We start from the raw sequence: 12523 nt of genomic DNA on the forward strand, positions 1-12523 counted from the left end.
AACCTATGTTGACCTGACCTGAGTTAGCCAGTCTTGGCTCTAGGTTATCCCGTGAGGCTTTTACCGTGGACTAGAATTAACCTATGTAGGCCTGACGTATTTTTAGTCAGAAATTTTGAAGTCAGCCAGTCTTGGCTCTAGGCTATCCCGCCAGGCTTTCACCGTGGACTAGAATCAACCTATGTGGGCCTGACCTATTTTTAGTAAGAAATTTTGAAGCCTTTCTGCCTATGTGAAATCAAAGAAGGATAGTTGTACAATTCCGTTGAAGTGAGTTGTTTATGTTTATCTTTTGTTGTTTCAATAATAGCTATGCGTTTTTGTTACTCTGACCACTAAGTAGTAGTAGCTTTATTGATGTAGCTAGCTAGGGAGCTAAATACTGTGTTTGGATCTCTTTTTGATTGGTGCTGACTTTCACTAGCTATCAAGCTAGCAAGCTACACAAAATAGTGCTCTGATTAGAGTGCCTTTTTTTGCCAGCAACAAAAAACCATTGTCCTGGTTTGCGAAATTTTTCCATGAGGGGCCGGACACTCAACTCCTGTTCTTTTGGGAAAAGGGGGACTAAAATAACTTCTATCAGATAAAAAGATTTATATTCTTTGCTCTCACTCTTCAAAAAGAAATTCAAATTCAAGAAATTGGATAATAAACGATAAAATTTCTTGAATTCAATATTAATCGATTTCGACAAAATGCATCCTGTATATATCGTCTACAGGTTTTTAAGGTGTTAATTATGGTGTTAATTATGGTTAAATTGTATTTATGTTTTTCATTTTGTACTTTCTTTTTTAGATCAGCTGTTATCAAACCATGGCACCATCAGCATTTTCAAAAAAACTTGAACGAGAGTAAATTTTAAAGGTCTAAAAACTGAAATTTTCAAATGCTAATACGTAATTATTGCTGAATTAATTGAATAATAATTCATTGAAATTTAACTTGTTCAGAAGTTATATTCAAATCTTTATGTTCATACATAACAAGATTTGTATCCTGGAATTTTCAGAATTTTCAAGATCAGTTTCAAAAATATCCAGTTAAAGTTTTTACTATTATTTTAGAGTACTATTATGTAAAAAAAATATTTTTATTTTTTTCTGTTAAGGTCTAAAACGTGTGCATACGAAGTTGTTTTTTGTCCCCTTTTAAGCCTATTTCAGGGCTTGCAAAGACTGTTTTAGCTAAAGTTTCCGGGGGTCCGCCCCAGACCCCGCTAAGAAAATCTCCTAGATCCGCCCCTGCTTTCCAGTCATCCCGAAATCGTTGGTTTTAAAAATATTTTTTCCCTTCACTTCATTTTTGCTTGAAAAATTTCAGTAACAACAGCTTCCTACTTCGTTTATTAACTAAGTGTCATGCTTCAATAAAAACAGCTAAAGATAGGGTCTTCTTCCTTAACTTCCTTAAGCACATAAACATCAGCTTTCCGTTTACGTGAGAAAGTAGTAAAGAATTTTTAAAAGACCTATTTCCATATCCATTTGGTTCCGCGAAATATGCATACTCAAAATGCAGAATAACATGAAAACGTGATTAGTTATGAGCAAAATTTTAGTTTGCAGCGAAGTAGTGCAGATATCGTTTGTTTGCTTGCAATATTTGCAAAATTAATTAGTTATTAACATTTGGTGATATTATGGGATAATAGCATGTATCATTGGGTCGTTCTAATGCTTTTGTTTATTATTCTTGGTGGTAAATGAGCTAGGTATTAGCTAGCTTTGAATATGATATGAGTAGCTAACTGACTGACTTGTTTAAAACAACCTTGAAATTTCAAGCTGTTTACCAAAATTGGCGATGTTGCTGGTATATGTCCTGTGTCTCCAGTTATTGAGTCTACCTTATTTTTTAAACAACATCTGTGCAAGTAACATTACCCAAGCTTACTGAATGTGGTTTTAAAATAGTAGTTAAGTTGACCTTGCCTTCAGTTGTTAAATTTTTTTTCAAGTGAGGGTAGTTTTGGAAGTATTTATAACTCACATTTTACACATTTGTGATTTTAGAATTAGGATACTAATTTGACTTGATGGGAAAAGTTGGACTTTAAACCTTTCTTGGAATGCTTGCTTATTTGTGTTAAATTTTAAGCCTCTATCATAGATTGAATTTGGTTAAAAAAAATTATCTAAAATTTCAAAATATAAAGTTGACTAAAATGATGATATCAAAATTCTTAAATTTTGTATTCAGAGAGTTACCATCTTGGTTTTTTTTCAGGCAAATTAAATTGTCCAGTGATTGGTCAGAGACAAATTATTCCTTGAGGGGATCACTTCACAAAATAAGTAAAAAGTTGTTGCTTAAAAAACACACAGAACATTTACTGATATAAAATACCAACCATATACGGTAAAAAATCAAAAGATTAAAAAAAGAGAAATTTACTGACATAGTGTCTAGAACTAAAGAAATTTCTTTAAAATTTTGTCCACAAAATGCTTGTCATGTCGAACTTTAATAAGTGAAAACAATTTACTTTAATAAGTGAAAACAATGTGAAATTTTTTTGTGGAGTCAAAAAAAAAAATTTGGTTTTGTATTTTTAAAAATCGACACATTGGAAATATTTCTTGAGATTATTTTCTGTAAAAAAACAATTGAAATAATTCTGATGTTGCTAATGTAAACAGACTTTGCAGTTATGTACTTTTAATCTGTAATGCCCGTGTGCACTACTGGTACGGCAATTAGTGTAATGTGCTATGTTAGTTTATAGTACTGTAAAGCGTCGCAAGGAAAAAGGGTTTTGAACGCAAGTTTTGATTTCGATCAAGAAGAAGATGCAAAGAAGCTGGCATCAGCGAGCAAATTTTGTAGTTTTTAAGAACTTTATATTTATTTAAGATAACCTTTGTATATACAAAGTTTCATTATTTCAGACTGGATCCCTTTAAAAATATTTCAAATGACTGATAGGTGAAGGGATTGTGTGAGCAAGTACATTTTCTTTATTTCAGAATGCACAGAAATTCATTGGAAACAGAAAAAACAAAGATAAAAAGATATATTACAAACTGGACGATAGGGCTCTGGATAAATTCATTTTGACGGCGTCAGCAGCGCATATATCTTTTTTAGAAATTTGACGACCAACTACTTTTAATAGATACAATTTGAAATTATGATCAACAAAATGTACAGGGGCCTGTGCTTTTGACGAACAGTTATATAAGTTTTTTAAAAAAAATTCTGACGGCAACAAAGACCACTGAATGCACAAAAAGATTTTCTTTCAAAATTTCGTTAACGTTTCGTGCATGACACAGTTTCCGCTAACAGACAGGCAACAGCTGTCATTATAGAGTTCGGTCGGGTTAAGTCACCAGTAATCAAGGGTAACCCATTGTTTAGTTTAGTGTTTAGGTACAGATAAACCGAACCATGAATCCGTCAGGAGTGCTTAATACAGGCTAAAACAATGTGATCGCTTTAGTATGGTAAGCAATGGGGCATTGTGAAAGAGTGTTGCCGTGGCGCACTCTTTTTAGCGAAAGAATAGCTTTTCCAAAAGTTCAATTTAAATAGAAATGTAGGTGGCCACCTGTCTATATCGAAGAGCTAATAAAATCACAAATCAAGTTCCTCTAAAAGTCCTTAAAATTAATCGTTATCAAAAAAAGTCCGGAATAAAAATTTCCCGAAATGGGCAAACATCATGTCTTGGGCAGTGCTCTGCGGTCATCGTGAAAATTGCGCTAGCTGCACTTTCCGTAATGCCCGAAATATAGAACCACCTGCGCCACATCTTGGAAAGCCTGAATTATGGTGGAAATGGGCATGCTGATGTCAGCACAAATTAACGCCCTATAAGATTGGGAATTTAAATAAATAACAATAATAAAAAAGATCTGAGTGAACAGTCAACATTGTGGGCATTTGAACATTGACAAGTTCTGAAATAAACAAAAAACTGTATCTAGCTAACTGAAGCTCTGATCATGTCATGATGTACGTTTGTAGCAAAAATATTGAAATTGATGTGTTCAAGGCTTTTTTTGACTAAAACATGTGATAATATATTTATTTTACACAAAAAATAAAGATTCCTATAAGTACGAAAAATTTAGGGAAAAGGTCACAAACAGACCTCTAATTCTCGCAACACACTTTCAGACCAAAATGACCTCTGTCATTATAGACTGATCCTTGTATTTTTTCTCCGTCGGCATATCGGAGTGACGAAGGACGTGGATTGGTTATTAGCAAAACTAGACCCTCGTGCTTGGCCTGTTACTTGTAAGTGGATTCGGAGATAAAGCAGCCCGCAGCCACCGGTAAACATCGAGTTCTGCTGGGATACTGAAATAAAGCTACGCGCGGTCGTCTTGGACAGAACACGGCTATTTGTTAAATAAAAAATTATTTACCAAGTATAGACTCTTAAGTTACTGTTAATATTTTTTTTAACGAAGAGGTGCTTGTCATTTTACGCTCATATTTGAGCAGCAAAGGAGAAAGGGTTTTCTCGCACTTCTAAAGTATCTGACATGACTGGGGTTTGAATTCCAAAATCCCATTACCGTCTTCCGTGTTTTAGGAATGCACAATAAAAACACATAATGGAGAATATGCAATGTATTCGGTACAGGATCGATGCATATGTAATAGGAGACTATATTACTTTACACATTTTCGTAATATATTATCTTTTCACATAAACAAAGCAGATGGCGCTGACGATGATGATTTCTGTATGACTAGCTTCCTCTGGGCAAAAAAACTCTCAGTTTCCATAGCCAAACTGGAGTTGTTTGGTTAGCTATTTTTTTGAAGAGAAAGTCATAAAGGAGAAAATGATGCAAAAATTTTGTTTTAATGAATGGCTCCATTCCTTTGCTAATGATATCGTCGGATTTGTCTTAACCAAACAATTGCAGCTCATAAAATAGATAAAAAGAAAAATTAAGTTAAAAACAATAAAACCTTCATTTCTCTGTTGCTTAATGATCGCAGAACGATCATTATTCTACAGATCATAATGCTTTATCAAAGATTAAGTAATTAACGTATAACACCTTTTTTATTTCCTTTTCTGCAATTTTCGTCCAAAAGTAAAACAAAACAAAGTTTCCGACTATTCTGCTACTGTCAGAAACTATGCTTTGTGCTTTGGAAGTGCATGCTGTGCGATAAGGCTACCAGTTTATTGCGAAATTTAATGTGCCAAACTTAAAACGTTTCAATAAGCTTCACGACACTTAACTGCTTCGCCATAGCATATTTAGTTGCCTAAGGTAATTAAATATCAAAGCTATTATAAATACCTGAGATTAAATTTTAATTGATGCGTAAAAATAGGCTATTTAAATTAAAACCTACCCACAATTACTCAGCAATAAAATGCAAATAATTTTTAAGTTTCCAGAACCTTCCTCAAATTTGCTTAGTTCATCACTATTTTTTCTATTTATATATGCTGCATTCCAATCCATTGGAATATTGTATGACGAAGCATGGAAGATCAGGATGGGAAATAAATATATATACTTGTTAATGTTTCGCTAGTTTTATTAACTGACTCGTTATATGTTTGCTGACTGAAGTAGCTAGTGAATTAAAGTTCGTCTGCGAAGAGTAAGAACAACTCATTTTTAGGGAAATGGTACATTTATTACGACGCAGAAGGATTGTGGGGAAGGGGTTGGGTTATATAAAGGGAGTGCAAACAATAACTGTAATGTCTATGAAAATAATCACATTTTTTATTCTTTTAAAGTTAATTTCTCTCAGATGTCTGCACTGGGACCTGGATTTCAAAATGAGATCAACGGTGGAGAATCATTGTTATGTTTTCAAATGCATCATAAATTATTAATGATCCGCAAACAAATTCTTTTGTACATAACTCTTGTGCACGCGTATTATCTTTTGAGAAGTTTTGTGAGATATCATAAAGGAGTTCAAAAGGAAAGCTTTTAATAAAGTATATAAAAACTTTTAGTTTGTAAAAGTTATAACTGAAGTAAGATTACCGCGATACTTTTATACGCAATTATTTCTTGATAAGCTGCGAATGGGTAAAGTAGTTTGTTGTGGAAGGGAGTCAAAAAATCGTAATAAATTCGTGTAAACAAACCTATGTGTATGTGCGATCGGAAGAGAACATGCTTTTACTTTTTATTTTTATAAAAATGTCAAATATTTAATATCCTTGAGTTATTAGATGTCACGTCATATTTCAGGTTAAGTTTGTAAAGAAAGAATCTTATTCTGATGTAACTCAACGTTATATTTTATTTACAAAGGTAGCTAGTATTATAAACAAAATGGCGCCAAAATACATCTTGACATACTTTCCTCTTGGTGGGCGTGCTGAATGCGCTCGTTTGATGTTTCATGCGGCTGGAGTTGAATTTGAAGACGTACAGCATACTTTTGCTCACTGGGGGACAATAAAAAATGACGGTAATGTATTTTTTGTGTCAAGTTATTTTTCAGCTACCGTAAGAATTTTTGCATGAACCGTAGCATTTGTTCTGTGGGCATTACAGTTAAAATCCTTAAACATGTGTTAGCTTACTTGTTTCAACAAATTAAACTTAATGCTTTTGAAACAGTAGTAAAATTGGAGGGGCGATAGGTAGGAGCACTGACCATGATTGGGTCTGACTCAACAAAAACTTTTCGAAATTTGGCCTTTTTTAACGGCAAAAACTGTTTTTGTTAGAGTTCTGTTTCTTATTTTTATTAAAAATAAGAATTGATTCTTTTTTACTTCTCTATAACATCATTCATGACAATGTTGAGAAAATATATAAAAATGTTGAATCTTTTAAATCAGGCTTATAGGGATTTCCAAATAAACATACAAATTAAGAGGCGATGGCGAATCCCTTCGGTACCCAGGTGTCAACCGCCTTAAAACAAAGTAACCAGGCCGTTAACTTCTTGCTATTTCTAATTAAGCTAACATTTTACTTTTAGTTGATCAATTTCCTTTGGCTCAGCTGCCTAAATTAGAAGTAGATGGACATACAATAATCCATTCTGGTGCTATCTACAGATACCTTGCTCATGAGTTTGGTTTCTATGGTGCATGTAATAAAGAAAGATCAACGGTTGATCAAGTTTGTGAAACATTAAACGATCACTTTACCAATTTGATAAAAATTATGTTCAACAAGGAACTATCCGACGAACAAAAGGTAACTTTCAAATTTCTACACAAGTTGTAAACGAATTATTTAGAGAAAAACGCGCGTGCTTTAGCTATATCACAAATTTTCTCGAGTACGGTTAAAAATTATTTATACTGCCGTATTATAATACCCGTGTACGTGTGTCACGCAAAATGGTAACCGCAGACGTACGAAATGTGATAAATAAAGGACAGGACTAATCCGTGTTTTATTTCACAGGCCACCGACCAGTAACTATAATATTTTCAAAAAAATTCACGATTATTTTACCTGTATAACCCTGCGCACAACTATTTTTGTAGAGCATGTCGATCCTTAGTCCTTTTGATTTTCAACGAGGACATTTTCGTCCAGTGAAATTATCTTAACCATCTGTAACTTGTGTTTGTGTTATGTAGAAAAAAGAGTATGATGAATATTTTGCATCAGATCAAGCAAAGCGATACTTCAATTACTTGACTAAGTTACTCAAGACAGCTAATGATGGAAAAAACTTCTTTCTGGGAGAAAAGGTAATATAATCTTCCATTTTTAAGATAAAAAAAACATATTAATTTTCAATCTGCAAAGTCAGTTGTACTGAGGTAGCGAGAAGGCGTCAGAGGAAGTTTCGTAACGACGTAAACCCGAGGTTGTGCTACTTTTTTATAATTTTTTCTCCCCTATAGATCTCTTTAGCTGACTTTGTCTTCTTTGCCCAACATGACATGATGAAAAAGGCCTACGAAGCGTATTTGGACCCCTACCCGGAATTAAAGGCGTTGGTCGATCGTGTAGGGGCAGTTGAAGCAGTCAAGAAGCATATGGAATCAAGAAAGTATTAAATATGCATGACCTTGTTATTTTAAAGACTTTTTTGTCAGATGTATATTCTTATGTATCTTCTTATTCTTATTATTATAAAATTAGCTAGCTATTATTTTTTTCGTTTCACTGCTATTGCAAATATTAGTGAAAGTAAACACCTAAATCCTTATCGGACCAAACTCTGTGGTCTCAAATCTTCGTCGACCCCTAGTTTTTCAACAATTTCACAACGTAAGGAAGACAAATTATTGGCTCATTTCCTAATATTTTTAAACATAGGCATTGTTAAAAGCCTTACAATCACGTAGCTGGTGCCACAAATTAGGGGGGGGGGATTTTTACATAGATTATACCATTATCCAGAATCTGATTATAGATATTGTTCCCAAAAGGGAAAATCCCTCTTGTGACTTCTCCACAATTATTATTATTATTATTATTATTTATGAACAATTTGACCATCATCCTGAAATAAAGAATGGTTAGACTATAAGTTGTATTTTTGAGATCGTTTATATTGCAAGGAAGTGGTATGCCAGAAAATTCGGGGAAAAAATAACAGAAACAAACAGCAAAATGCTATAAATACTACATGAATAAATAAATTAAATTTTTCAGAGATTTTAATTGCAAAAATCATTTTTAAACATGTAATAATTTCTAAAGTAGGAATATGACTATTCCAAGACATGGTATTCAAGATTTCCACAATTTTTTGAATAGTTCCTATTTATTATAACACACACACACACACACACACATGAAACCTAATCCATTAATATACGGTTTGCACAACCTACAAAGGGCAAATTTTGGATTCCATTTCTTAATTTTTGACTTAACTCTTGTAATGTTTCAGATGTTTTCATATTTGATGGTATCATCTGCCACAATTTTGGCGCGAAATATAGTTTCAGTGCCATAAGTAGACGTTCTTGTTGTGCGATAGCAAAGTTCTCTTTTATATCTCAAATTATAAGTGCTAATATGTGACTTAAAATATTTAACTGCGGCAAATTACTCGTCGATTTTCACACCTGAAAATGTTTGAATTAACAAAGTATTATATATCAACCAATCGAAAGTTAGTGACATATGTTCTAAATAAAATCGAAAAAAGCTTACACATGACCGAAAAAATAGAAAAAACACCCTAATAATTGGAATATCTAGCGACATTAAAACCAACAACCGCGGGAGATGTAAGATAAAACGGCCTAAAATTAATATTTCACGAAATATTGCGTCGACATGTCCCGTATCCTCCGAACCAATGTTGGATTCATAATATTGCAAGTAACTTTATCTGACAAGCTACATCAAACCAGCGCAATCTTTTAACTGAAGAAGGAACTTTTTCACACATACGTTTCATTGTTTTGTCCATGATTGGATCTAGAAGAAAACACTGGATGGCGTTAATTAGTAGTAAGTCGGTAATCCTGTGGAAATGTCTAATTAGGCATACGAACAATAAAAAATATCGCAATTAGAATTTTAATGATGTTATTAATAACCATGGCATATACACAAAAAACCTTTTAAAGTTTATTACTCGTTGTCATTATTGTGTCGAGCTGGGTCTTGCACTTCTGACGAATGGCAACCTCGTCTTCAAGGCTCTTCTTCTTTTTATGACAATCTCGGAGGGCGGAAAAAACACACCCGGTACCGACCACTGAAAATGCCCATTATATTTAAGGATTTTAAGTTAACAGCAATGTTACTAACGCCATAGACGTCGAGAACACATAAAAACCCATGCGTGATATTTAAATTTATAAGGGAAAACTGCATATAGCTAGTTGGTGATAATGCACTCCATGGTAGAAATGGTACATCTAGAAGTAGCTAGCTTAGCTTGCAAATGTGCTTGATCAGAGTTTTGTCCTTTCTCATGGTTTATATAGTTACCTAGATAGAAGTACCAACGTGTTAAATAACATCCAATATGATCTCTATAATAAAAGACGCCGTTTGTCTCGAAATTTATAAGCTAAAAAAAGCGATGTCTTTTTATCGACTTTCTCTGATATGCGAATTTCCGCGGATTTTCACGGGGCTAACCACTAATAAATGTATTTAGATCCTACCTACCTTTAGTCATAATAGAGTAGCAAATATACTTTGCTTATGCAACTTTCCAGTGGTCTTACATCACGGTAGTGTAACATTTTACAAAAAGCATCAAGATAAAATTCCTGTCACAAACCCTTTGCAAGGTATATTATCATACATTACTGGGGGTAAATTCTGTGAGTTTAACTTACACAAATTTAATTAATATTTAGCTTTTTTGGAAATTTGGTCTCGCAAATACTTTTAACGACCATTTGCAAAATATTATTCAGTATAAAATACCTAAATCATTAATTCGATATTTCCATAGACGTGATATAAAATAAATCCATACTGCTTCAACTGTATGTATCCTAAAAAAATAATCAAATAACAACAAGTCACTTGAATTATCGTGAATTTTCTAGCAGTAAGGATACAGGCCTCTTTTAACTGTAAAAGGAATAAAACGAAATTTTTAATATCGCTTATCAAGAAAAATGTTAGTAATTATAGTATTGTTAGTAATTTTCTTTTCACAGAGAACAATAAGAGATTTTATTAATCCCAAATTGCGAAAATTATCCAATAACAGATAACGCGAAACTTTTTCTTATCTAAATTAAGAAATAATATCAGTAGATTCGCAAAAATAATTCTTTTCGAGAAATATTTTAATTATCTATTCAGAAGAAAACATTCTTTAGATCTTCTGAAAGTAAATTAGTTAGTGGGTAATTTATTTATTTATCAATAAAAGCGCATAAAATTGCAATCACAATCAAATTATTTTGGCTAAAAAAAATTATTTAAAAAATCTTAACAGCATTTCTCTTTCCTTAAATGATGTATAAAAATTTTCTTTATGGCCACACATATCCTATAAATCTAATAAAGCAGCATGAATTTTCTTGGGCTGCCGAACCCTTGCTTTTTTTACTAATCGGAGTAAGTTTTTCTAACAATTAGAGTGTGCACATTATACAATCTGAGGAGGTTCAAGGCTAGTCTAAGATATGATAAGATTTTAAATTGCTTTTAGGCGGTAAAATTTATGGAAACCCGGAGAAACAATTTGCATAAAATTGTCAATTTAGCAGTACGTTGGGGCTAGCGGACATTACTGCAACGAACAAAACTGTGAATCCACATGACACAATAAGAAGCACATAGAAACCTTATTTTAAAAAACATTCTTTATATTTAATTACAATGTGCCAGGCAGAAGTATAGGATCGATAGTGCATTCGATAGAGCAATTGTCCTGCAAGGGAGAGGTCGTGGGTTTAAGTCTAACTCGATCGATCATCTTTGCAGAACATGATATGCTAGTGCACGGGTTTATTTATTTTAACATACCTCACATATTTACCCCTGTTTCTTTAATGTGTTTTTTTATTATTTTTATTCAAGTGGTGATACGTAACTAGCTTATCTCTTTATCAAAACTGATTTACGTTTAGTTGATTATTTTCTGTTTTTGATGACACGGTTTTAGCAACCGAACATCCGCTTTAGTAAATTACGGTGGCTGAACAAAAAATATTCAGCGACACAATGTCCAATAAAAATCTAATTAATAAGTCTGGATAGGTCATTTGCAAATAAAAAGTTGATAGGTTGATACATGCCCTTTTTAAGGCTTATAGCAGAATTGATAGCGATTTCATCAGAGGTTTTTAGCTAAGTGCCTGTTCGTTTATAATTTTCGTTGCAGAAGAAAAAAATACTTCTTACTTTTCAACAGTGTATTATATTGCTGTAAACTCTCCATCAAGAAAAACCCAAAACAATTTTTTTCTAATACACGTTTTCCGAACTATGCATTTTTTAAAAATTTAATATATTGGTGTTTTGACTGTAAAGGAAAGGCGAACCAAAAATTATTTTGCTGCAACCAGAAAAAAATTTTAACCCTATTCGGTCCGGGGTTTTTCGAACATACTATGACCGGGGGGGGCGGATTCCGCCCCCCCCTCAATAACTTTTCATAGGGTTGTTTAAATTGAATCAAACTTGGCACACTTATAGTACGTCATAAAAGGAACAAAATGGCGCCAAAAAATATTTGCTTGCGTCAGCACATTTTCTGTGACGTCATCAAAAGCTTGAAAATTGTTAAAATTGCCACTATCTGCTTAAAATATAATTACTTTTGTTCTAGAGCGAATTTTTACATGCTGTTTGAAGTTTCTGAAAGCTAAATAAAAGTTATTTAACATATCTTCCGGTTTTTACATGGATCGGATGAAAAATTGCCAAAAATTGCCCGAAAATCCGTTTTTTTTCGATTTTCGGGTAAAATCCGACAAAATCGGGAAATCGGATTAGTCACGTGTTCAAATTATTCAAAATGATTCTTCTTGATGAAACAAAGTTGTGTTGCAAGTTTCAAGTTCTAAGGATAATCCTACCAGGAGTTATTATATTTTCCCCATTATAAGGATTTCATAGAGATTTTTAGGGGTAGTTTCGAGTAATGGCCAGTATCAAAGCCTCTGAAA

The 12523-nt window shown here is 33.1% G+C and overlaps 2 protein-coding genes across 2 annotated transcripts in view; one reads left to right on the top strand and one right to left on the bottom strand.

Annotated features, from left to right (window-relative positions):
• Positions 1-12523, bottom strand: part of LOC130614309 (uncharacterized) — a 100645-nt gene that overhangs the window by 83554 nt on the left and 4568 nt on the right. The gene's annotated exons all lie outside the window — the stretch shown is intronic.
• Positions 5987-8073, top strand: LOC130614311 (glutathione S-transferase-like). The gene is made up of 4 exons (XM_057435741.1): positions 5987-6420; positions 6940-7160; positions 7553-7666; positions 7823-8073. Exons 1-4 carry the CDS (start codon positions 6282-6284, stop codon positions 7976-7978), a joined length of 630 nt encoding a protein of 209 aa, XP_057291724.1. The 5' UTR covers positions 5987-6281; the 3' UTR covers positions 7979-8073.

This window comes from Hydractinia symbiolongicarpus, chromosome 11 (assembly GCF_029227915.1).
Source record: "Hydractinia symbiolongicarpus strain clone_291-10 chromosome 11, HSymV2.1, whole genome shotgun sequence".
In the NCBI taxonomy this organism is placed as follows: domain Eukaryota; kingdom Metazoa; phylum Cnidaria; class Hydrozoa; order Anthoathecata; family Hydractiniidae; genus Hydractinia; species Hydractinia symbiolongicarpus.